The sequence below is a fragment of the Sycon ciliatum genome, chromosome 5, assembly GCF_964019385.1.
Source record: "Sycon ciliatum chromosome 5, ocSycCili1.1, whole genome shotgun sequence".
Taxonomy (NCBI): Eukaryota; Metazoa; Porifera; class Calcarea; order Leucosolenida; family Sycettidae; genus Sycon; species Sycon ciliatum.
The window spans coordinates 7,797,951-7,825,472 of record NC_088647.1 but is presented as its reverse complement, the minus strand read 5'-3'; the positions used below and the strand labels follow the sequence as shown (position 1 = coordinate 7,825,472).

Below are 27,522 nucleotides of genomic sequence, written 5' to 3'. Positions count from 1 at the left end.
GTAATATTATAAGCACATCACAAGAGAAAATGGATGCATGTGCATGATAAACACAAGGGAAACGGAAATGTAAAACATATTTCCTGAGTACCAAGTACACAGTAGCGGTGACTCCTGACATTGCCACCACTCCTACTGAGAACATTCTCTGTGGTATACTGTACGCCTGATCATGGGGTGATCATGGGGTGGTGGCGCCCCACGGAAGCGGAAAGGTGGTTCTTGACCAGGGAGTTGTGCGACTCCTTGTTCTTGACCTGTCCGGTACGCGAACCCCATCGAATTTATTTAATTTTAATTTTATACAGTAGTGTTGCCAATCAGGCAACAGTACTGCATGCAGGATACCGTAAGCCCGCAATCATTTGCGGTTTTCGCGATGGACGTGAGATCGCAAAAGCATGCCGGCGCGAAACGCAAAACTGTAGTAGGGAAGCTAAGGAAGTTGACTCCAATTTCAAACATATCAAGGTGCGACATTTTTCTGTGCTCGCAAATCGCGAACTAAAACAGGGGCAACGTTTCAGGTTTTACAGTACCTGAACTCCAGTGAGAAGTGATCGGTATTACAAGTCACAATTCCGATTGAACTAGGAAGAATGCAATTCCTTGAGAAGTGAAGGATAACTCCATTGTAGCCACCTTAAGTTGAAACGATTTAAAATAGCAATGCATCCAACAATCCAAGTTTCTGAGTAAAGATACAATTTCATAGTTCGTCAGGCGAAATAGCACGTCATAGAACATTTGTGACCAGCGGGAAGAAGATGAGGACGTCCACTAATTTAGTATCTGTGCACACGAATGTGCAGTGTGTGTGGCTTTGTGTGTCAGCTATGACATCAAACCCTGTGGTTCCATGCCTAGCATGTAGGTCAGAACCATCCTGCAAAGTTTGAATGATGTAGGTGGAACGACCGCGCGGCCAACAATACATTTTGAAATTCTCTTCGTATACCTTCCACCATTAAAGGGGAAGTTAAGGCAAAAATTAAAATTTCACCAGTTATAGTCTTCAGGGTGCTGAGTCGAATGGTCGTTGTTCAGTTGCGGTCTGCTTTCTCGTCCTCTAGCTGTGATCGAGGCCATTGTGGTCATACTGCCTGTTCTCTGTGTTGACCTTAGCTCTCGGTAGTATCGCTATCCATGTATGCGCTCAGCTTGGTTGCACCTCGATGCCTCATGTAATAATGTATTTGGGCGGCGAGCTCCGATTTAGGTTCCGCTTGAGTCAGTTTCGCTGAGCCAGCTTTGCACCGTGTAGCTTTTTTGGTTGTTGTGTTCTTGTGCGTGCGGCATAAGGTTTTTGCGGTACCTTTTGTTTGGCTGCGCTGTAATGCATTGAGAGAGTTTTCTTTAACAGTTAGTAGTACTTAGAACAGAAAGAGTCGGTGCTACTCAGTCTTCAAGAATAACAACAGTCTTGTGAACAATGATACAGTCTTCTGCACCAATGTGTGTGCGCGACAGAACATAAACTGGTCCTTCGAGCCGGATCCGAAGAGCGAGATCCGTAGTGATTCCGTGAACGTGCCAGAGTAGGGCACGATGGCAGAAGAGGCTCCAAGACGGAGCGCCAGACGGAATTTTGGACAAAGGCCGTCCAGATTCCTCTCCGACCAGGAATCTGTTCGGAGCCGACGCAAGGCGAAGACGCCCGCACAGTCGGCCAGCGAGTACGATCACAGCAGCCTAGAGAGCTGCAGGAGGGCCGCGATCGAACGACGAGAACAAGAGATGGAGCTGGAAGCAGCTGAACGGATCGCGGAGTTGAAACGCCAGGAACTGGCCCTTGAGATCAAGCTTGCCAACAAGAGGCTAGCCGTGGAGCGAGCCAGGGCAGCAGAACAACGTGAAAGTTTGACCGGCGCTACTAGTACTGAGTATGAGGAACCGCACGTAGAATTTGCAGTTTCTGCATCTGGCAACGCGGAGATCCATGCTCAGTCGGCGGATGGAGAGCAGTCCTCCTCCGACGAGTTCAGTGGCGGTGAGGCGACTGGGCTTGGTGGCAGTTTGCCTGGGGTCCGGAGTCGTAGACCTTTGGCATCGGCACGGATCCGTTCCCCGAACAGCGCCCTGAGCACGGTTCGATCCGACGGAGAGATCCCGCCACCAACGAGGAGCAGGGCCAGACAGTACAGGAGCGACGCAGACGCATCAGTCACGGTTTCTGGTGTTTTCAGCACACGCGCTCCTGACTCCAGAGTGCATGCAAGTGACAGGTCAGTGTTGCAGCAGAACACTCAAGTGCAGCCTCTGAGTCTGACTGGTGTGAGTGCTAGTGGGACAGTCCAGCCCTGTTTGGCAGCTACTAGTACTACTAGTACTACTACTAGCCAGAGTGTACATGTAGCAGCAAGCCGTCAGGCGAAATAGCACGTCATCGTACATTTGAGATCAGCGGGAAGAAGATGACGACGTCCACTAATTTAGTATCTGTGCACACGAATCTGCTGTGTGTGTGACTCTGTGTGTCAGCTATGATATCATCTTCTGTGGTTCCATGCCTAGCATGTACGTCTGAGCCATCCTGCAAAGTTTGAATGACGTAGGTTGAGCGATCGCTCCGCGAAATATGCTTTTTGAGATTCTCTTCATAGTATATCTTCCACCATTGAAATTTCGAATTTCTTCAAAAAAAGTGCTGAGAGGGGTGGCTTGCAACCTCGATATGGCTCGTTCCAGGCATGCTTTGGAGCCATCTTCTGTTGAAGTAGTGGCGGGGATCTGCCCTGCAACTGCTACAACAAAAAATGATTCGATCTGAGAAAGGGTGAGACCGCGAATCTCGGTTGAATATTGAGTATTTCAAGCCTTTTCACGACGAAGATGGAGTTCTTTTTGGAGATGGACGTCGCGGCAAAGGACATGGTGTCCGACGTCTGGCGTCTGGTGAAGCCAGGGATCATTTGTCCAGTCAGGTCGGCAGCCTAACCGTCGGTAAGCTTGTGTTTGGATCCCGTTCTGCTCGATGTGGTAGATCACAAACAATTTGATATCGCACAAATTGATCTCAGCATCGTGCGTACGGTATTTTATATTCAGAAAATTCCAAAGTGTCTCTGTGTGGGCGTCCTATGCCACGAGAAACTCCAATCAGGCTCCTATGTCCTCTGCCTTCATGATTGAATGTCCCCTTCGTTTGAACAACGAACACAACAATCGAGGACGGCTTTGCAATGAAAAATACAGCTATACTGGAGCTGAAAAAAAGAAGAAAAAAACGTGCTCAGGATGAGACTCGAGTACACGCATACTCTCCCAGCAGGTGAAACGCAAATTTTTGTGAAAAATGCGTGACGCCGACTGACCAGTAATTTCGCCTGACGAGTGGTACTAGCCATGTGACAACAGCACATAGTAGTATGAACCAAAGACCAGCCCATAGGCACAGAGCTAGCCTATTGCGTTACAACTCACCTGCTGCCAGCAACCAGCCTACTCCCACAGCCACCTCTGCACAGGCCCAGCCCAGGAATGACAGACCAGTGCCAGCACCAAGGGTCAGGAAGAGTGCCAAGCAAACAGCTGACAAGAGTGCATTGAGCCATGCTGCAGCAGAGTTTGTGCCGTTGGCACCTGCACCACAGCAAGCGAATGTGTTACCTGGTGGCGGCACGAACTGGCCGGATGCGTTCTACCAGCTTTGCCTGGGCAGGTCCCTGAAGCCGCTCGACTTGCCGAAGTTTGACGGTCAAAGACCGTCGTACCTAAAGTGGAAACAGCGATTCCTCCACTTGGTCCATGAGAACCCGCTCATGTCTGAGGACTACAAGCTGCCTCACCTTCGGGAGGCATTATCCGGCGGTTCTGCAGCAGACCTAATTGCAGACGTGCTGGATGGTCCAGGCGCCTACACTGCCATCATGGAGGAGCTGGATCGATGGTTTGGTGGGAAGGACCGCAACCTAGAGCAACAGGAGCGAGAGCTCATGGCATGGCCTCGAATTACAAACGAGAGAGACCTGGCAACAATGAAGCAGTTTGCCGTGAAACTGCGAAACACGTTGCTCAACATGAAAGTGGCCAACATCACTCCAGGCCGTGAGTTGTATTTGTCGATTACGCAGAAGGTGCCAAGGGCAGTGCTGGCGGCATATTTTGACAAGTACGACGATACACGGTGCGACGCTGAGACGTTCTCAGAGTTCGTCATGAAACGCGTGCACAAAATGACGCGTGTAGATGAGCGTCTCGCGCCTCAGGAACCAACCAGCTCCAGCAAGCCAACAGGCCAATCAGTTCGGCCGCCGGTTCCCCCCAGACGACACATGCCGTCAATGCAGCACACTCTGGCGGCAGCAATAGAGCCTTGCGGCCTCTGTGGAGACCCTCACCATCTCGCGAAGTGCCCTGATTTCCAGAGGCTTACAGTCGATAAGCGGTGGGATTTTGTGCGCGGGCACAAAGGTGTGTGCAGCTGTTGTCTCTCCCGTGGTCACTGGTCCAACGAGTGCAGGACCAACTGCAGCATATGCAAGCGGCGCCACCATCAACTGCTACACTCAGACCGATCGAAGAGGGAGTTTAGCAGAGCTAATCAGGCAAGGTGGTCGCCAGCGGACGCCAACGGTGGTCGACGAGAAACAGCACACACGACCATGACCATTGACACAACTCTAGCGGCTGACAGGAAGTCGGGAGAACAGCAAGAAACAACCTCTGCACCATTGTCATTCATGACTGCGCCGGTTCTTGTCAAGTACCGTGACAGATGTGTAAGAGGGACGGCACTCTTAGACCCGGCATCTTCAACCAGCTACGTTAGGCAGCACATTGCCTCAGCAGTCGGAGCAGACGGCCCACGTGAGCCACTAACCGCATCGGTCTTGAGTGGTGAGGTAGTGAGCGGAGTGTTTGAACATGTGACTATCTCCGTTGAGGCAGTTGACGGCTCAGCGGCATCTGAGTTCCGTGCTTGGGCCATGCCATCGGTGTGCCCTAGTGTCAAACCTGTTGACTGGAGTACAACCAAGCATGCCTGGGAGGACCTCAAGGACATACCATTTCCAGCTCTGTGCAGTGGGCAGATTGACGTGCTGATCGGCCTCAATGCAATCCAGCTTCATACTGTGCTGGAAGAGATTACCACACAGCACCCCAGCCATGTAATTGCCCGGCACACTCCACTAGGCTGGGTATGTCTGAGCCCAGGGAGAGCTGAGTCGAGCCCGGCCAGTTTTTCAGCAGTTGTCACGCCGACCTCAGAAGAGATGAGCCTCGAGGTACTCGTCAGAAATCACCTTGAGATGGAGTCAGCTGGCACGAGGCCACCCAGTTACGACAGCATGCCATCAGCAGACGATAGGCAAGTCGAAGAGCGTACAACTGCCACGGCGCAGTTTGCCAGTGGCAGAGTGGAGCTGGGCGTTCCGTGGATTGAGATGGAGCCTCACGTTTCCTCAAATCGTCCGCAAGCCGCACAGCGACTGCGCAGCCTGGAGCACTCGCTAAGCCGCCGTCCGAGTGTGCGGCAACGGTACCATGACGTTATGCAGAGTCATCTCGCCAAGGGATACATCCGCGAAGTACCCAGTGAAGAGGTAGACGGTGACGGTGACAATCAATGGTTTCTCCCCCACTTCCCAGTGGTTCGAGATGACAAAGAGACGACCAAGGTGCGGATAGTTTTCGACGCCGCAGCCAAATGGGACGGCCGCTCTATCAATGATGAGATGCACAGTGGCCCGGCACTTCAGACAGACCTCGTCAAGGTCCTGATTCGTTTCTGCTCTGAACCGGTGGCACTCGTAGCTGATATTTCGGAGATGTTCTTGCAAGTGATGCTCAGGAAATCTGACCGCAAGTACCACCGTTTCCTCTGGCGGTTCGACGACGGCCCGGCACACGTCTATGAGTTTCAGCGCGTGGTGTTTGGTATCAAGGCCTCTCCGTACCTGGCAGGCAGGGCGGTCCAAGAAGTGTTGCGTCGGTTCGGCCCTGAGTATCCAGCACACACTATAGAAGCTCTGGAGCGCAGCCGTTACATTGATGATCTGCTTGCGTCGAGGCCCACAGTCGAGGACGCTGTGAAAAGCCGCTTGCACTGTCAGGAGATCCTAGCTCACGGTGGATTCCACTTACGCAAGTGGTTGTCTAATAGCGCAGAGGTCGTGGAAAGCGTTCCGGTAGCAGATCGCGCAGCGTCCACAGTGGTCAACGTCGGCGACCATGCGCACTGCACCCTGCCAACAACGAAGACACTGGGAGTAATCTGGTCAGCAAAGCAGGACACCTTCACCTTTCGCTTCCAACAACCTCAGCTTTCAAAACTCACTAGACGATCCGTGCTCAGTGGTGTCGCGACAGCTTTCGACCCACGTGGCCAGATTTCGCCATTCATCATCCGAGCGCGCGTCCTACTGCGGGATACGTGGCTTCTCGGCCTGTCTTGGGATGATGAGCTCCCGTCAACAGTAGCCACTAAGTGGAAGGCGTGGTTTGGCGAACTGCCAGCCCTAGCAGCGATAGCAGCGCCGCGCAGCTTCAAGGCATCAGCAGCATCATCCGTATCCATCCATACCTTCACGGACGCGTCCGACCGCGCTATTGCAGCAGCCACCTACGTTCGAGCTGAAGATAGCTCGGGTGCGGTGCGAGTGACACTCGCCATGGCCAAGGCCAAGACAGCGCCGACCCGTCGTCAGACCATTCCACAGCTGGAGCTTCGTGGAGCAGTGCTCGGACTGAGGATCAGCAGCGGAGTCGGTGATGCGTTGGATGTGCCAATTTCCGAACACACCTTCTGGACCGACTCGATGAATGTTCTGGGATGGATCCGGTCGCACAGCCGTCGATTCAAGGTGGACATTGGCAACCGCGTATCCGAGCTGCAACGTGCCACCAAGCCGTCCCAGTGGCAACATGTTCCCGGAAAACAGAATCCGGCCGACAAGGGTACGCGTGGGCTAGCAGCGGAGGCATTGGCTAGTGAACAAGAATGGTGGCATGGTCCCAAGTTCCTTGCCAAGAGCGCAGACACTTGGCCACAACAACCGCAGCCTGTCCAAACAGTGGACCTCCCTGGAGAGGTTCAACGAGAATCAACGTTCATGGCTGAGAAGGGTTTCACAAGTGCCGCCGTGGTGGAACGACTCCAACAGGAGCAGTATTCAAGATGGCAGCAGTTGGCTCGCATAACAGCGTGGTGCCAACGCTTTATCTGCAACTGCAGACGCCGCGTTGCCACGAAGGGGGAAGGCCATCCCCACGGAGAGATCAACGAGGTCATTGCACTGTTGCAGGTGACAACAGCCACATCAGTGCTTGCAGTGCCAGAGTTAGCAGCGTCAGAGCTACAGGCAGCTGAGGACCACTGGGTACTACAAGCACAGATTGATGTATATGGTTCCACAAGGCATCAGTTAGCAGCCGGCAAGCCAGTGCAAAAGCAAGACCCACTTGCTGCACTAGGACCAGAGCTCGACTCGTCGCGGAAGCAGCTCTTGGTGGTGGGAGGTCGACTGAAAGCATCCAGCCATCTGCCCTATCGGTTGCGTCAGCCAGTCATTCTGCCCGCTAAGCACACTGTCACTAGGTTGATTGTCGAGCAGCAGGACCGAATCTGCAAGCATGCCGCTGGTCCTCAGCACCTCCTGGCCAAGTTGCGTGAGAGGTTCTGGATAGTCAACGGTCTGTCAGTAACGAAAGCTGTGCGCCAAGCTTGTGTTCGATGCCGGCGACAGTGGAGGCCACCAGCATCCCAGATTATGGGTCAGCTACCCGACATCCGTACGGCTGGGTCCCTGCAGGTATTCACTTCATGTGGCATCGACTTTGCGGGCCCATTTCAGACCAAGCAAGGGCGGGGCAGAGCCCAGGCAAAGCGCTACCTATGCCTGTTTACCTGCCTGGAAACGAGAGCCTGCCACCTGGAGTTGGTATACTCTATGGATATCGATGGTTTCCTCTTGGCTCTGACCCGGTTCACCAAGCGGTGGGGCACGCCCCAGCAGATAGTGACAGACAACGGTACGAATTTCTCAGCAGCAGCCCGTGAGTTGCGAGAGGCAGTTGAGCAGCTTGACCGCCGAGAGATTGCCCGAAGCCTGGCGGACAACCGAGTGAGATGGCGGTTCAACCCTCCTCGCGCGCCACACTTTGGTGGTGCATTCGAAGTAATGATCAAGGCCGCAAAGAGAGCCCTATACTCGACTCTTGCCAAAGCCGACATCACCGATGAGGAGCTGCACACGGCGTTTGTCATTGCCGAAGAGCTAATCAACTCCCGCCCGCTGATGCCACTGTCTGCAGACCCCGAGGATCCGGAAGCCCTCACACCACAGCATTTCCTTGCTGGACAATGCAGCCCTCCACTGCCTATTGAGCTTGCCGTAGATGCAAGGGACCGGGTACACCCCCGAGAGCGCTACGTCTTAGTTCAACAGCTCCTGAAGGAAGTGTGGACACGGTGGCTCACGGAGTTCGTGCCATTGCTCAACGCTCGCAAGAAGTGGCGCCGGACGCAGAAGAATGTGGAAGTTGGAGACGTCGTACTATGCATGGAGCCTGACACGCCGCGCGGCAAGTGGCCCATGGGCAGAGTGTGCAACACGTTCCCCGGCCCTGATGGCTGCGTCAGAGTAGTTGACGTCTGCATGCGTGGCAAGACCTACCGCCGATCGATTCACCGGCTCATTCCAATCCTCGATATGGCGGATAATTGAGCAGCCTGGTGACATCGGCCGGTAACGCTATCTCAGCTAAGTATCGCAGTGTGACTCTCGAGCAATGTTTGCAATAGCTATGTAAACTGCATGAGTGTGACACTTGTCTCAGTGTTTCGTTTTTCTCTATCTATTTCTCTTAGTTTGTTCGAGACGGTTCTGATCAATACCTGTAGGTTCTAGTTTGCTCGCTTCATAGCACATTACTGCGGTTACCTCGTACTCACCATTTGTGAGTGAAGGGGGAGATGTTCAGTTGCGGTCTGCTTTCTCGTCCTCTAGCTGTGATCGAGGCCATTGCGGTCATACTGCCTGTTCTCTGTGTTGACCTTAGCTCTCGGTAGTATCGCTATCCATGTATGCGCTCAGCTTGGTTGCACCTCGATGCCTCATGTAATAATGTATTTGGGCGGCGAGCTCCGATTTAGGTTCCGCTCGAGTCAGTTTCGCTGAGCCAGCTTTGCACCGTGTAGCTTTTTTGGTTGTTGTGTTCTTGTGCGTGCGGCATAAGGTTTTTGCGGTACCTTTTGTTTGGCTGCGCTGTAATGCATTGAGAGAGTTTTCTTTAGTAGTACTTAGAACAGAAAGAGTCGGTGCTACTCAGTCTTTAAGAATAACAACAGTCTTGTGAACAATGATACAGTCTTCTGCACCAATGTGTGTGCGCGACAGAACAGTCGTGGTCCGAGGAAGCTGAGACGCTCCCTTCCTACTTGAATCCCAATCGAACTCGCGCACTTCCACCGAAACTGGGTGACTGCGCCCTACTAGATGGGGATTTGTATGCAAAATGTCACTAAAAGCGCCATTTCGTTCTTATAAAAGTATGGATGACCGCGATTGGCCCATATGTTGTAGTCTTTTGGGCGCTGAGTCGATTGGCTTTGGTCCGAAAAGACTGCGATGCAGCGTTCCTCCTTTATTCCCAATCGAACATGGTTGAACAAGGGGTCATGTGCTCCTGCGTACACCAGTCACCTGGTCACCGTGCCTGCAGGGTACAACTTACTGGCCTGTTTGACCTTTTTTGGGTGCAGTCCTGTCACTCGAGTTGAACTCGAGTTGAACCTTGGTTTGAAAGTTGTCGCCTGCTGGCGTGGTGACCAGGTGATTTGGGCACCCAGGAGCACGTGACCGCTTGTTCAACCATGTTCGATTGGGAATAAAGGAGGAACGCTGCATCGCAGCCTTTTCGGACCAAAACCAGTCGACTCAGCGTCCAAAAGACTACAACATATGGGCCAATCGCGGTCATCCGTGCTTTTATAAGAACAAAATGACGCTTTTAGTGACATTTTGCATACAAATCCCTATCTAGTAGGGCGCAGTCACCCAGTTTCGGTGGAAGTGCGCGAGTTCGATTGGGATTCAAGTAGGAAGGGAGCGTCTCAGCTTTCTCGGACCAAGACCATTCGACTCAGCACCCCGAAGACTACAACTGGTGAAATTTTTAATTTTTGCCTTAACTTCCCCTTTAACTTTTCGAATTTCTTGCTAAGATGGGATAGCTTGCAACCTCGATATGGCTTGTTCCAGGCATGCTTTGAAGCAAAACCCTGTTGAAGTAGTGGCGGGGATCTGCCCTGCAACTGCTAGAACAAAAATGATTCGATCTGAGGAAGCGTGAGACGGCGAAGCTCGGTTGACTATTGAGTAATTCAAGCCTTTTTTGACGAAGATAGAGTTCTTTTTGGAGGTGGATGTCGCGACAAAGGACACGTTGTCCGACTTCTGGCATCTGGTGAAGCCGGAGGTCATTTTTCCAGTCATGTCGGCAGCCTAACCATCGGTAAGCTTGTGTTTGGATCCCGTTCTGCTCAATGCGGTAGATCACAAACAATTTTGATATCGCACAAATTAAACTCTGCATCGTGCGTACGGTATTCTATTTTCAGAAAATCTCAAAGTGTCTCTGTGTGGCCGTCCTATGCCACGAGAAACTCCAATCAGGCTCAGTTACGTCCCCTGCCTTCTTGATTGAATGTCCACTTCGTTTGAACAATGAACACCACAATCAAGGACGGCTTTGCAATGAAAAATATAGCTATACTGGAGCTGAAAAAAGAAGAAAAAACGTGCTCAGGCTGAGAATCGAGTACACGTGTGGTCTGCCTGCAGGTTCTGTGCATGCCGCTCATAGATGCGTAATTTCGTGTGACGCTTCAGCCTCCGTCATATATAATTATGTATATGGCAGGAAAAATGAGATGTAGACTATACACGTATAGCTTACAAACTTAACCCGCACTTTACATTCAGTCACTCACCAAATTCCTGGAGATCCGGTTTCAACTCCACCGTAGCCGGTGGTCCAACACCAGCACCATTGACAGCTGCAACTGATATTTGGTATGTTGTGAAGTATCTCAGACCCGACAAGGAGATGGAGTTGTTGATCCAGCCTGGATCAATAAGAGAAGGACCAATGGCAACAAGAGATGGCAGGCAATGCAAGTTAGAACTTTGCAAATTCAACAATTGAAGTGTCTATGTGGTAGCGGAAACTCGAAGGTTTCCAATGAAATAATCGCCGCAGAGCTACAAGGTCCGAATCCAGAGATATCGCGCGTCGTTTTCTGATCTCAGCAAATGATAGGGAGGTTTCGCTCTACGTAATATACGTATGAAAATCCGTATGTCGTACGCACCGGGGAGCGAGCGCAACTTTCATACGTAAATCTCTCTACGGATTTCCGTAGGAACGCTTTTTCCTACATTGGGTCCTCCATAGGACTTTTTGAAATATTTTTCGCATTTTCAGGATTTATACACACCGTATGCGTGCACCATGTGCAAAATATATTGGAAAATGCGGTTTCGGTTCGTGGTGTCTGAAGGTTTCGGATTGATCTGACATGTCTAAGTTTTGCTACAGTGGTATTATACACAGCGATGTTGCAATTGTGGAATTCTATGTACAGCAATGGGATTGTCATGCTTGTATACAGTTGATATGTCCCTTGGTTCATCCTTTCCGGGTTAGTTCCTCTGTGCAGGGTCTTATAGCATGAGCTGACAGGTACTTGGCCACATTCGCAGGTTCTATAGGAAGCCAAGCTGGGTGTCTGAAATACCTCCTGGTTGGAGCACCACTGGTTAAACGTCAGCGAAAACACGTTCAATACCTGTAGACGTCCGAAGAAGTTGGTGCTCCACTTCCTCTCCATCACAATCCACCTGTACTTTCAGATCTACACTGCGGCACACAGTGTTCCTCAACATACTGTACGTCGAACTCATATTTCCCACACCAAAGCCCATCTGCACACGTCTGCTCCGCTCACCAGGGAGTACTGCGTTCGCTGCCTACTGCTTATGTTAGCGATGTTCCGCATAAGGGCACTCAAAATATAGACTTGAGAGAGCAACAGAATCCATTGATTGTTTTTTGCACTTGCAACCAATGCTGGCATTATCCCGGATATGTGCAGCGATGTGCACTCTAGCCAAATCATCGGCCGACTCACCTCCCAAGTCAGTGCCGATGCAAATAGCTTGCCAGGTTTTCATCAGAGTAGAACTCCTCGTCACTGCAGATTGTGGGACTGCCAGCATCAATTCTTTTACGCTCGATGAAAGTGTCGCCCTCAAATGACTCGTTGCTGTAGCCGTCGTGCATTGGGGCATGATCGATTGGGCGAATTCCGAGCAAGTGCACTCTGAGTGAGCGTACTTGTTTAGCCGAATCTGATCGAATCCGGAGTAGGTGCACTTGGAGTGTAATCCGACCACACCGGCCCCCCACACCCGGAGTGACTGGAGTGGAAATGGACTTTGGCGTTTTTTTGACAGCTTTCACAGAATCTTTGTATGATACACGTGCATTTTGCACACTGCACCCTCGCTTTGTTCGATTGGGCCAGCGTTGCTCGGACTACACCGCCTGCTCGCACTCAGTCCAGATTCGCCAATCGATGACACCCTTAGGGTCTTCCTTCAATACATGACGGTCCGCTTTAGGCGACTCACCGCAACATGGAATACAGACTCAAACAAATAAACTTACTTGCAACAAATAAATGCATTCAGAACAGTCCAGTCGACTGAGGAGAACAACAACTCGCATCGCGCTCCCCTTCGTATTTTTTGCCGCGGAATTGAAACCACGATTTTCTTGACTCTCCCAGAAAAGCTGTGGTGATGTTTTAGCGCGCTCTGGCTGATGTGTGTTTATCATACTACGGGAGGCAGTAGAGACAATGCACTCACTAAAACTTACTGTTATGGAAGGAGGCAGATCCATGTAGAGAGCATTTGTAATTCTGACATGGGCAGTCCTGATGCGTAGTGCACGAAGTTGCATTAAAAGTAATTCGATATCCAAAGAGTACTCCATGGGAAAGTGCTGGTGATAATGGCTGTAGGAAACATGCATGAAGCAAAGAAAGGATTTTTTCTTAAGTGGACACCCACATGAAAGTAGTATAGCAGACACATTGGTTTAGACTAAGACTGGAGCATTTTGCAAAAGTAAAGGCTGGATTTGAGGTCCACACATATTTTCCAAGTGTAAAGCAATAATTTCAGTAATCCTGAAATGCATGGCTCACTTCAAGTCGTCCCAAACACTCTTTACCTCAAACTATATTCATCCGAGATGCACTTTTAGTCTCAATACGTTGCATGTTCAGTGAGTCCAATCCCAAGTGCACTAAATCCTGTGTGCAGAGACAAGCACCCACTAGCCCGCTGTCATGGAGTACTTCCCTGTGTTGGTAAACATTGCAATATTCTGTACTCTAGTGTGCTATTGCCTTACTTTAAACTTGACTGTGACATGCCCTTGTGAAGTAGACACTGCAGAGAGCTTTCCCGGCTTCGCTGGACCTGCAGACATCAGATTAACGCAGAGTGAACAATTAGCATGGGTTTACAATTAGCATGGGTTTACAATTAGCATGGGTTTACAATTAGCATGGGTTTACAATTAGCATGGGTTTACAATTAGCATGGGTTTACAATTAGCATGGGTTTACAATTAGCATGGGTTTACAATTAGCATGGGTTTACAATTAGCATGGGTTTACAATTAGCATGGGTTTACAATTAGCATGGGTTTACAATTAGCATGGGTTTACAATGGTGAAGGAGGCCAGTGATTACTGTATAGCAGGACATTTTCGGACGGAAATATTTTCGGAAAAAGCCGAATTTCGACCTTTCGTACAGATTTTATTTCTGTACAGTGCTGCATCAGTGCATGCTAAATAAACGTGTTTGCAAGCAGTATGCATGTACCAGTACGTGTATAGTGCACATAATTTCACATGAACAAACTTTAGTACGGAGTTAATTTTAGTGCAAAAAGAGGCCGTGTGCGAAATCGTACGAAAATAAATTCCGTCCGAAAATTTCCTGGTATACTGTATGTCATGGGTGTATGGGAAAATGCATTTTTGATGTTGAGACTATTCCAAGACAACACAAAACAATACAATGACTCTTGATTGTACGTAAATCTCGATATACTTTTAACCCTTTATGTACTGATTTCCAGCACAGAATGAAGCAGAATTTGAATTTTCAGCACAATTTTCACCTTCAACAGGCTATAACTTTGGCCTCATTCGCTCCATTTCCACAATCTTGGGCTCTTTGGAAAGCTCCTGGCGAGAGCAACGCGAGGATACCAGGATCCATCAACTAGCTGCCACAAATCAGGCACAGGAACACATCAAAGTCGTCTCCAAGCCCAATATGCGAGCAAATTTCCCTATCAACGCCATTCCACTCTCCTTTATCGCAGAACGCTCAAATCATTTTGAGGCGATTCAAACTTCAGCCAACTACGTCATTATCATGTGCTGAGTTGGTCAAAGAGCACACGAAAAGGGATTTCCCCCTAAAATGGCGAAGAGATCGATAAAAAATTTGAATTTGCCGATACAAGAATACGGCGCGCGATATCTCTGGATTCGTACATCGTAGCTCTTCGGCGATTGTTGCATTGGAAAGCTTAGAGTTTCCGCTACTGAATAGACCCTTCGATTGTTGAATTCGGACAAGACATGATGGAGTTACGAAGGTTTTACGGATCGATCATGAATCGATCATATGTGATCGATTCGCGTACACACCGTACATAAAGGGTTAAAAGGATTTTAAAATCTCTGGACGACAAGGGTATCTATTACTGGTGCGGTCTGTCCTTGTTTTTCTTTTTTTTTTGATGTGTTTCAAGCCTCTTGTATGGGCAAAAATACCATCTTTGTCAATGATAGAAGTGCAACTAAAATCCAAAACATTTTAAAATGTAAAGAACTCAAAGCTGCCCTCTGTATTTCTCATTTGCTCTGTAGTTCCCCTGCTAATTGTTTTCTATTTTCGTATCTTTTTCTGTTTGGCGCGCATGAGCAGTGATGATACCGAGACCCCTGGTCGGTTTAGCTGCTCTTACCCCGCCTCCACTGCTTCGGCTGCCATCGCTGTGTGTACCTCTGTTTTGCCGGTGTTTGCAACATGATGGTTTGTGGCTCTTGTAAAAAAAAGAAGAATAAAGTCCTTCAAGACGTGCCATTCAGCTGGTCATGAAAAGAAGCCTCCCGTCCAAACAATGAATTTGCAGCAAAGCTAATATTTCAGACGCACGTGTCCTGCTGGAGATTACAAATATATCCAGGCTCCAAGTGCTGGAGCAAGCTATCGAGGCCAGGCTGATCGTTGAGTGTGCTCAGAGGCCGCGCGTTACTTGTCAAACAACTGTTCAGCAGATTTGTTGTAGCGCATCCGTGACCCTGCACTGAACCAGAGGGTATGCAGATAGCTCAGCTGCAAGGAGTCTTTCGTCATTGTTAGGACAGGAGGCTGATTTTCGCTACCCGTTTTGGTTTCCAGAACAGCAGAATGGTACTTCGTGAGTACCGTATGAAGATTGCTCGTGGTCGCTACCGCAGTACGAGTAACCTTTCTTGCAGATGGAGCAGACGACTACATTGCATTTCGCGTATTTGTTATCAAAGTTCTCCCACACTTCTTTATGCGATGGCCAACTTGAAAGTTTGACATGATTCTGACAACGGTAGAACCTTTGCATTCAAGAACTGGTGTCACAAGCGACTTCTTTCACTACAAATCCATTCACCAAAAAGATGATAATTATACAGAACAGTTTCACAACACTAGGACTGTCTGAACAACACTCCTTCAACAGAGGTTTGCAAGTATGCATCTGCCGTTAATACTAATCATTGCCAGCACTGTATACACACCACACCGTTGATCAGGGTTTGAGCTCGCGGCCTTGCGATTACCATGAGTGGAGGTCGCGTAGATCAACCGTACCGGGTGCTCGAATCGGAGGCAGGGTACCAAAATGGAAACCGTCTAAATAATACCGAAGTTCGACCCGATTTCATTTATTTTTCACAAATACTACCAACATACGGCCCTCTAACGAGAAGCCAAATTTCAGCGCAGCCCGGCAAACGGTTTTGACATACTCGCGACCCACTTTGCTGGGTCCTTGATTCGGAGGATGTGGGTCTACGATACGGGACAGCCGAAGACCTGATGAATCTGCGGAATCACTGACAATCTTGGTTTCAACCAGGGAGTGGTAGGTTCTCAACTGACATACGAAACTCATCATCATGGTATCATGGTAGACCCAGGTTCTCGAATTAGACGATTTGATCAGTGAGTTTGCTGTTTCTGTTTCGAGACCTAAATTCTCAAATAGTTACGAGTTTTTTTTCATGGAAAATTAATTCTCTCACTCAGCGCACTCGTATGCGCACGAAATAAGACAAGATTACTGCGTACTGTAGCTTGTGTTGTAGCGCATCCAGGTTTTGAATTCCCCGCTGGGTGGGCCAAGCCAGACTCTCTTCCCCGTTTCATCGCCTCTCCAAAGTATATTTCTGACATTGTTGAGATTTACAGATGAGAAATATCACACCTGTCAAATCGTTTCCGATTCGAGTACCCGAGTCCAGCATGTGCATGTCGTGTAGCGTACGGAGTACATGCATGCAGCATATACTAAATACTATACAGGCAAGCACATTATTGTGCATGGGCAGTGTTCAGTTAGAGCAAAGGCGAGAGTTTTTCTTTGTATGGACTAGGATGGAGAGCCAAGGATTAATTGATAAAAATTAAAATGAGCTGATTGTTTAGTAACTGGTGGTGCTAGTGGATATTATAGCGTAACTTTAGGGTTCACGGCTTGCCACTAAAAGCACCCGTCACGTGCGCCTCCATTTTGGATTATGGACGCGCGCTACAGGCCGCGACAGCGCCTATCGAAGTAAAAAAATATCGACTCGAAGTCTAGCCGGAGAGCGTACTTTTTGAATTTTTCCTTGGCTTCAGTGGCTTCACTTCACTCGGGCTTTGCATTTTTCTGACTGACCTGGAGTGCTGGACTTGATGATGGCGGCGGTGGCGGTCTTGGCGAAAGATCCAGCTCCATCTGAGACACTCTGTCGTCTTTTCTTATCTGCTGAGGTTCTGGCAAAGCGCAGCTGCATCGAACCTGACTAGATGTAGCTGCACGCATCCTTTGTTTGCCCTGCAAATCTCGATCTGTTGCTCTTCTTGCTGTTTGGCCGCTGATGCCATGGAAGAAAATATTCTTCCTGTAAAGAGGCCGAAACTGAGCTAGGGCACGTCAAGATATCTAGGGTATACAAAAAAAAAGAAATGTCATGGTCGTTTCAGCAGCTCACGACAGCCAACACGCTCCATCGTCGGGATTGGAAGTATCCAGTACGGCTGTTCCGAGCGCTGCTGCTCTTGTTATTCTTCTTCTTCAGAAATTCTCCACACCTTGTCGGCCAAAGTACGCGCGCGCGTGCACGGAAAATAGATGCGCTGAGCCGTTTCTTGTTCGATTTTGACAAATAATGGCTTGTTGTTTTGCTCTCGACCTTGGCTATCCTTCTACCGTTCAGTATTTTACGGAAACGCAACGGCTCCCCCTGTTTTTTTAGCCGAACTTTGGCCAAAGTTACTGGAAAACCCGGAACTCGTTTGAAAAAATACGAACGGTGGAAGTCTTGGAACGTCTTTCGTGCGTGTGGATTCAAAAATTCAGGCAGTTTGAGCCAACCGTAATGAATCCCGTAGAGTTGAAAGTGAGTGATATTGATGGGAAAATACGATTTGAGCACTGACCGATTGTGTGTGGGACAGTATATGCACGCGCCTGTCACGTGCATGATGTAGCTGGCGACGCTAGCATGCCAATCCGTGAACCCTAAACTTGTAGTTCCTTGGTCTATTTTCATTCGGGTTTTTTTTCAAATTTGTTGAACAAATACTCTAAATGTTGTTTCTCTTGTTTGTTCATTTCACCCCTTGTAGAAAATTCAGAGAGAGAACACCACATGCATCTTACGTGACTCGGGTGTCCGGAGGTCGAGAATTGGACCTGGTCCACTGCGACCAACTGCATTCTCTGCACGATACCAGCAACTGTACTTGGTGTCTGGTTGAAGACCAGTAACAGTGACACTGGTCACTGAAAACCTCTGTACAGTGTCCTTCACATATGATCTGTACTCCACGTACGGTCTACAAGTGACTTCATAACTTGTTATCGGTGAATCGCCCGTTGATGATGGTGGAACAAGACGCAGACGAACAGACCTTGCCAGAAGTGTGCTGGACATGATCATAGCTGGTACTGGTTTGCGCCAGAATCTTGGTATGTCTGCAGACCGGCAAAATAAAATATCCACATTGGAACACAACATGCAGCAAACACATCGAACTGCCAGGTTTGCTACTGGACATCAGGCAGGCCCGTAGCAGCCTCATTTTGGTTGGTCCGGCAAGATCCGACTTCGATGCCCCCCCCCCCCCCCCCCCGAGCCAATACTCATACATATGCAGGTACATGTACAAAATGTACATGATTGTACATACATTGTTCATGTACATGTACATGCATGTAATCGTGACCATGCAGAGTGACATAGGGCGAGAAAAGGAAGAAGGACGTTCGACATGAGTCAGGAAAAAGGGCATCAGCATGTTGTGTCCATCCAAACAGAACCTGTTGAAGCCTATGAAGGCATAACAACCGTATCTAAACGCATGTGATGAAGAACCAAAATGGACCTTTGGAGGAGGAGAAAGGATATTGCAATGGAATATCTTTGGTACAAACCCTATCTAGAAAGAATTGGAGGAAGAAAATAATCAATACATTTCAGGAAGTACAGTGTAGGAACATTCACGGGCAAGACGACTGTCCACATGACCTTCAGCAGGGTCATACTCCTGAAAGTGATGACATGTAGCCATGTAGGTCTACTACCGGCACTACTATGTACTACCTCTATGCTACTTATTGCACACATCCTCATCAATGGTACCGGGTGGACATCCTGAGCTGCTCACATCTGTGAGGTCCCGGTTTTTTGGGGGGGGCTCGAATATTGGTCCTGCAGCTGCCGGACCTGCCGGACCGCCTGCTACAGCCCTGTCAGGGACACCACTCAGATCAATAGCATCCAGTTCACTAGTGTCTATTCAGCTCAGATCCCGCCTAACATTTTCAAACCGAAAAGAAATTAGCAGACGCCATCCACAGCTACTGTTCATGACTCAGGTATGGAGAACTCACCGAGCACACGTAGATAAAGCTGTCCAGTGGCACGTCCAAATGGGTTTGACACCGAGCATGTATACGTTCCAGAGTTGCTGACAGACACTACTCCGCCAAATCCATATGCTCCTTTCCTAGATGCTAATGCAACTCCGTCCTTAGTCCAGGTGTATGTTACAGGTGAAGAACCAGTGGCTCTGCACAGCAATCGGAGTGATCCGATCTTCCAAGATGTTGACATCACCGTCATTGACCTTGTGATGAAGGCGATTTTCGGCTTTTCTTCACAAAGAATAGAGGAGAACCACCCCCAGACAAATGACACATAAAATCAGTTTGCAGATGTTACAGAAGATTTCAACAATCCAGGAAAATCAGGCTTTGCTATGTTCTTGCACTACTGTAAGGCATGTTATTATAACGAATCGCAAATTTAACGATTGTCCAAAATCCATAGGTTAACGAGAAGATATGTTAACGATCTTGCAGTATTCTGCCATATCCACACACAGCATATATGAAGCAGTACGGCCTCAACGGATCTATTATAACGAAGAAATGTCATCCGTTAAAACGTTAGATTTACTTCCTCGTTAAATATACATGTCTTATAGTAATTAATGTGTGAAGCTTATGTTGTGCACATGGCGTGCAACACAATCCTAAACGGATGGAGGTGTCGGGTCACATTGAGCAAATGGTCACCTTCTACAAGCTGTTGTATTGACTGTTAGCGAGACCTTGGTTGCCAAAACCTAGACATCCTAGATGTAATCTTCAGTTTCTTTTTACCATACTTTTGTTTTTTTGTTTTTTTGATGTTTAGACGTATGGACCGTAGATATACTGAAGTACAAAATTTGGCAATATTTCAGCATTTCACGATTTTCGATATTTCAGCAGCGATTTATTTTCGGCATGGGTTACAGTACATCACCAGAGCCGACAAGAAAATTTTCATCTGCGTTCCAATTTCGGCGTTCTGGGTCGGTGCCGAATATAGCCGGTGAAATTTCGTATATTTACAGTACTGCTCTTCCGTAAACTATGCCGAAGGCTTTCAGTGTGATTTCTCAAAGTCCTTTTGATGACAAAAGGGTATTTTTTCATGTGATGGCTCAAAAGCATCAGAAAATTCTTTCAGACAGATGGTCATTCAAGATGAGAACGTGAGATAGGAGTAAAGAGCTACGAGTTCAAACTAGCGGGTCACAAGAAACGCATAATTAGATCAGTTGTATGAGTCAATGAAGCCAGCGGGAAAAGCGCAAGCTCGAATGATCCGATCAACCAACCTATGTGATTATGTAACAGGGTTTTCATTTGAGACGACGAGACCCCACGGCGCTTGCAGACCACAGCACGAACAGTTCACCAGCCACACTCCACGAAAGCAAGTAGTATTACTCCGGACAAGTCTCGTTCGTTCCACATTTCCAAATTTCGTTTCGGTCAAATGAAAAACCTATAACTACTATTTGATGGACCTATTGAAGATGGCAACAAAGAACTATGTGATTATGTCCATCTGAATAATCTACTGACAAGCGATCCATACTTACTGCCTACTATTAGATGGAAGTAACTCAGCGGCAAATTCTTTGCAAGTCCCAATTCCGGATAACTGCATGAGTACAACCCAGCCACGCTCTTGGTTATGATGCTTGGCCAAACAATAGTGCGGTAATTGTACGCAGTTCGAGTGCTTGCCACCCAGGTGACGAGCTTGGAAATATTGAAACCTGGAATGCTGGACACTAGAGAGTCTCGGTGATACCAGAATGATGCCGGGTATGGCTGGCGAGGAGAGTTGAATCCGTCTCGCGTGAAGGGACCTGGTATACAGCAGGTGATGGATGGCAAGGAACTAGAGGACTCATTTTCAACTGCGTATACAGCCGCACCGCGGACGACATCGAATAGTGTGAAGTGGCGAGGGCACACTGTAAGCAGGTACACCCAAACGAACAAAAAATACGATCTCACGTCTAAGAAGAAAGGCAATAATTATCCTGAAAACACGTTAGGATTGTACCTCACCACAGTCCACATGCCAATGCCCAAATAAAATATAAATTTCATGGTTCGAGTTTTCCGCATCTGCCGTGGGAATGCGACCACCCTCTAGGATCAAGGCGCAGAAGCAGCGCCTAAACGGTGGGAGGTGAGTAGATCAGACCCACCACCAAGTGGTCAAAGACCGAAATCCCATTAGCTGCATCCATTCAACAGTGCCCAAATGCCAAAGATCATTGAAGCTAGCTGGTTAGTCTACTTGGCTTGTTAGTCTACTTGGCTTGTAATCTATATGACTGCATCTCGCATTGAATGTGATTTACTGGGACTTAACCTTACCGGGGCACTTGATCTCTGGAATAAGACATTAGCTTTACATGTGTACTGTACGCAGAGAAATTTTCTTGCCGTCGCATGCAGCTAAATATGGTATTATCATACTATCATGTCATAAGCTGACCATCAGCTGCATGGAAAACAAGACCACGTTTGATTCTGAGCAATGGATGCATAGGGTATCGCAGCCGCCTCACACCAACTCTGTTGGGCCCTGTTGATTAAAGGCAGTCGTCCATCTGTGCATGTAATTGTAAGAATGAAGTAGCACTCCCAGTGAAAAGTTCCGTACATTCTTTATCATCCTCTTTCTAGTAATTCTAGAAACTTAGGAGAAAGAGTGTGCATGCAGTCATACCATGACACAAAAAACAACAATTCTTCATCGATTTAAACATTGTTTCCTTGTGACTTCTTGTGACATCCTCTTTCTATTAAACAGTGGATCTGTCCTAATTGAGTATGAATTTTGGATGAACAGAGTGTCACAGAGTCCTCGGAAAAATACTTGAAGTACCATCCGACTCTGCACCCAGAAGACTACGAGTTGTGGGCTGATGCCTGGATGTGTCATCGTATTTACATCTGTTCCTCCCTATAAATATAGCACGTTTTACGCTGCGCAAAATATGGACTTTGAATGGAATCTAATCTGTAAGAGTGAACCTTTCAGAGGTGTGGTAAGTCAAGCATTGACAATTTAGCCTAGTATCATCACCATCACCTTGTACACTGAGCATGGCGTGTAAAATCATAATAATTATGATGGTTTTACTCACGTGGAAACGCGTTCGGCTGTCCGTGCGTGAATTGGCTCATACTAACCAACACTATACACAGTAGACTGTAGCGTGTCTGTGCCATCTGTGAGAGAAGAGAGAGAGAGCAGAACAGGCACAGTGGATATACTGCTGTCACACAGTCATTTTAAGTTCAAAGCTATCAATTTTAAAATAGTAAAAATCCTGTCAAGGCGACCACTTGGATAAGGCGACCACCTGTCCTAGAAGACCATTGAAACCAGGATCAAGGGATGCTATTTCCAGTCAAATGACCCTGGATGATGAGACCACCTGGTAACAGAGGCCACGTTTTGAAGGTCGCTTGAGCGGTCGTCTTAACTGACAGGTTTCACTGTAGATTGGAATATGCAGTTTCAGCTGTGAAGAAACCTCCTGAGTGGGCAGGAGTACTGAAAAATTGTGAAAATGGACACAGTATACGCTAAGATGCATTTCAGCTACCCTCGGGCAGGCTAAACTGCCGACTGTGTGACTCTAACAGGGTAGGAACGAAAACAAAACTTACATCTCTCTGCATGCTCACAAGGTCATTTGCCAGGCTCTGCACTCACCACTGTCAAGCTCCAGAAATAATCTAGAACACTACTTTGTATAGCTCCAGTCTGCCAGACATTATAACAACTACAGGACTGTCGGGTTCCAAAGACCTGGGGGGGGGGGGGGGGGGCAGCCTCGTAACCTAGCCCCGTTCATATTTTCATGGACTATGGTCTATGCACAGTTTAGTCACCGTCAGGGCTCACCACGACCATACAAAATTCAAAAAGCGTCGACCACCATTTTGAAACAAAATGCCGACGCCGCGGAGGCCAAAGCTTGTGCAGGCATAGCAGCTACACACCCGAGTTCATGCTGACCGATGTACAGCGATGTGCAGCCGAGTCGTACAGTACCGGTAGTTTACGACTCCCTGGTTAGTCTGTACAGCGAATGGCCAGTGCCGAAGAGAATCTTGTTGTTTGATGCCGGGAAAGACACGCGGAGAAGACGTTCTTCAAGCCATCTTGGTCATTTTTCTCAATCCGCTGGCGCATGTCGACCAAGATGTTTTTGTGAGATACTGGTGAACTGGAGTCCTGGCATCTACAAAAGTTTTCCACCCTGGCTAACCAATGTTGTCAGTAGAGCTCAGCGTTTCCTGATCACGACTCAGCACACTCTTTTCAGTTTGACCTCGCAGCTTTCACCCTGTGAGTGTGGAGTTTCCTGGCCACAAACGAATTCCTTGGTCATGATTCATGACCATAGTGACCAGTGACTGGTATGATTCCTGACTGACCCGAGTCCTTAGCTTGAGTTAACACGAAGGTAAACTCTTCACTTGGGACGCTTGCTGGCTCCTCGGCCCTTTCTTGTTGCATTTGCAGATATGCGCAAGGCTACCAGGCTTGTTGGTGTGCGCGGGAACGCACGGCCGACCTTGACGTCTTCAAAAAACTTAAACAGCGGTTCTACTTGGCCGATTCTCACCGTCGATAGCTCATTTTCAAGGTCTTGGAATTCTCTATCGGTTTACCGTTCCTGATTTCTATATTTTCTCTTCATTCACTTGTTCGCACGTCTTCGAGTTCGAGTGATTTCACCATCCGATCTCAGCCAAACGAAGGCCAAATCGAAAAATTCGAGACAGTAACCCTCCAAAGACACACCTTCTGAACACGAATCCACAATGGCCTGATGTCTAAAACCAACGAATACAGCCAAGCTAAGCTCAGAAAACACCCCGCAATTTCAAGAAACGGCTCGTTTTGCCGTGCTCTGATTGGTCAAATCCAAATGACCGTTATTGATGCTTCGTACGGTCGTGGTGATCCCTGACCGTGTATACATGGGTATGCTTCGCTTGGTGAAATTCTAACCTGTCCGTTCTTTGGCGCCCAACAGTAATCTACATACTTCGGCTGGTCGGCTTTCATCAGGCAATTCAAACATAATATCTGGGAGAGCTCGACTTTTATGGATGTCACCAGTAGTCGAACAGAGCGAAGCATGTATCAGACTACCAGCTCAGCTGTTAATCTACAATTTTATTACTCTACCTAAACAATATTTAAAACCTGAGTGCATGGTTCCCCAGGGTTGTGATCAGTAACATGGGAAGCCTTTTTGGGAATTTTCATTCATGATATTTCCCAAACTAAAAGACTAAAATCATGGGATTGCACTCGTTCAAACCAATTCATGTAGTCAACTTCGCGTATAACGACTCTCGGCGGGGCATCAGAAAAGTGTCCTTATTCGTGAAGTGTCCTTATACCCGAAGTCTCATTATAATGTAGTACAGTTAGATGGGACTTTGCTCTGGGAATGGAAATTCTGTCGTTATTCGCGAATTATCGTTATATCCGCAGTCGTTATTAGCGAAGTTGACCGTCAATGTAATGTAGGGGGGGGGGGGGGGGAGGGGATTCTGTGAGGAAGTTTGTGAAACTGCTTACAGTTAGAAAGAACTATAGTTTCCGCCGCCGCAGTCTGTACAGGCAGGCTTTTGATGGTGAGAAGGCTCTCTCCAATCGGGTACTAGTCTGTGAGCAGTCTGTGAGCAGTGGCCGACCTCTACTGTGCTCTATTCAATTCTGTTTCTTGTCTACTCGGACACTATTAGAGATTATGCTATTTACGGACTCGTGGGGGCTGATGTGCATATTATACTACACGGTCACATTTGGCTTCCCATGACCTGTATTTTCCGTACAAAGACGCTTTCGAAAGCCAGTAAAAAAAGTGAAAGAACAGCGCAGTACGAGACTTACGGCCATAGTGAAAGAATTCGTTTCGAGGACAGCTGTTCACAATTGCCGGCGATGACAGGCGATGAAAGTGGAATTGTTATGTGCCAGACGTCCAGTCCAACTTTGAAGCTGTACCGACAACTTCCTATTTTCAAAAATAGCGAAGAGTAAACTTTGAAATAGCGCCAGTACGACAAGAGTCACGGAAATTGTAAGAATATTTCTTACAATCATATCTGTTGAACTGCATGGCGTTTTCCGTCAGCCGGACGCATTCCTACTCGGAGTGACCTGGTGACCATCATCTTTTGACTATCCAGGTAGACTCACGATTCAAGTGGTGACGCAGTCAGCAGGCACGACAAAGAGGAGAGTAGTAGTGCGAGGGTCATTTCCAACAGCGAACACTACTCTGGTCTGGACTGAGTCTGGTGCTCAGCTAGACAACTGATTGTGTTTCTCAACGTTACCGGCTCCGTGTTGCAACACAGAGGTAGAGGTAACGCGCACGCGCGGATGTGCGAACTAATATTACTTTACTCTTTTTTTTACACTGCATCGTTTGAGTTTGCTCTCACGACCAGCACACATAGAGTCTATACTACTGTTGTGGACATGGAAATCCGGTCGCACGTCTAGCGGCCCCAGAGCGCTGGCCATGAGTTATTAAAACGGTACACACAATATGCGATGTAGCGCGCTAGTCGCATCGGATCAACATGTACATGTGCACTGCACGCAGTGTTCTGACTTCTGAGGGCGCCGGCCCCGTTCAATCGACTGGATTTCCATGTCCGCTACAGTAGTAGTACTAGATCTACAGTGCTGGCAACTGAAATCCGATCCCCGTAAAAGAGGCCTGTCGGAGCATGTAGTACAGTCATACTATTATCCATATAAAAATCGCTCTGTGAGCGGTTCTGAAAAACCTTTACTGGTACTGCCCCGTCGTAAAAGTAAGAAATTAGAACTGGCCCATTGTCCCCCCAAATGCGAACTGATCCACCTAAATCGCGAATGACGGGACCCGAACGCACCAGTAGCACGAGGTCGGGAGGGCACAGGATCACGGCAATTATCATAGGCAGTAGAATTTATTATTTTGATAGGGAAGCCTACCGCTAGTACAGTACATGGCCTATGGTCCGGACCAACGTCCGCATCTGCATCCACAGGTAGGAACCCCGTGCTACTGGTGCGTTCGGGTCCCGTCATTCGCGATTTAGGTGGATCAGTTCGCATTTGGGGGGACAATGGGCCAGTTCTAATTTCTTACTTTTACGACGGGGCAGTACCAGTAAAGGTTTTTCAGAACCGCTCACAGAGCGATTTTTATATGGATAATTTCAGCTCTTTTTCTGTTCCCTCCCCACCCCAACCCCGAAGGTAAACATGATGACCACGCGCGCGATGTACTGTATGTAGCCATGCGACTGCAATAACACACTGATACATACCAGCCCTCCCCGCCTCGCTACCCCGCACACAGATACACAAACATGTGTATGCACACGGCACACACACGTGGCCACGCACACATACGCACATGCACACGACACAAACAGGAAATTCTTCATGTATAATGCCATGCAAAGCAGTGGCCACCGTACTTGAGGAAGTCAGTTGAGAAACAAAAATAATTCAACTACAGCGTGTAGACAAGCTGACGGCCAAAGCACAACATAGCAAACATGACATTTGCCCAAGGATTGCAGTTTGCAGACCATGGAAGCAGCGAATACAGAATGTAATATCATACAAAGTGACAAGCAAGGACGTGGCCATCATACACCAGAAACTTGCAGAAAGTCACATATCCAACAGATAGAGAAGTGAACAGCAATCTGATACAGCCCACACAGGACAAAGCGGGCCTGATACTCGTCCTAGGATCGCAAGTGGCAAACCCTTTTCAATGCATAACATGCAGGTGTACGTTAGACGCATGAACATCTGACCGTGTCGCCAGCATACAATGTCATCACATGTTTACCCCACAAGTTACACACATGCACAGTAGAAGCACAATGAAAGCAATGGAAAAGTACGATGTGGTTGCTGAAGCATCTTCACACTTCAAATTCAGACTTCAATGTGGTCGTCATGGGATGATATACCTGCAAGATACAAGTGATGAAGAAAGAAGGTCGTGAGGTAGGCTATGAGACACCACAAACGGTTCACCTACATGTCTGTTCAGGGCTAGTGCATTCACACGGAGAATTGTCGTAATCGAGCATTTCCCAAACTGAGAAGTGCAATGAAATCCACTTGCATGCACAGGAGCAATTTTGCAATTATTATGATGCGCAATTCGACACGATCTGCGATGCTGCGTGCGATGTGCCCTGCTGTCATGATAGTGACAGTCACCGCGGTATGTTTTGTCAACGTCGCCCGTGCACTCTTCT

At 48.1% G+C, this 27,522-nt stretch overlaps 1 protein-coding gene across 1 annotated transcript in view; it reads right to left on the bottom strand.

The window, feature by feature from the left end:
• The window catches only part of LOC135816597 (protein sidekick-1-like), a 32,489-nt gene extending 7,049 nt beyond the window's left edge, over window positions 1-25,440 (bottom strand). The window contains exons 1-9 of the mRNA XM_065329778.1: window positions 25,340-25,440; window positions 25,133-25,256; window positions 22,356-22,440; window positions 20,787-21,167; window positions 19,243-19,506; window positions 18,010-18,324; window positions 13,429-13,496; window positions 12,889-13,027; window positions 10,937-11,071 (exon numbers count right to left, since the gene is read on the bottom strand). Coding sequence (XP_065185850.1) covers window positions 10,937-11,071; window positions 12,889-13,027; window positions 13,429-13,496; window positions 18,010-18,324; window positions 19,243-19,506; window positions 20,787-21,167; window positions 22,356-22,440; window positions 25,133-25,138 — 1,393 coding nt within the window. The 5' untranslated portion in view covers window positions 25,139-25,256; window positions 25,340-25,440. The remainder of the gene's footprint in view (window positions 1-10,936; window positions 11,072-12,888; window positions 13,028-13,428; window positions 13,497-18,009; window positions 18,325-19,242; window positions 19,507-20,786; window positions 21,168-22,355; window positions 22,441-25,132; window positions 25,257-25,339) is intronic.
• Window positions 25,441-27,522: the final 2,082 nt, after the last annotated feature.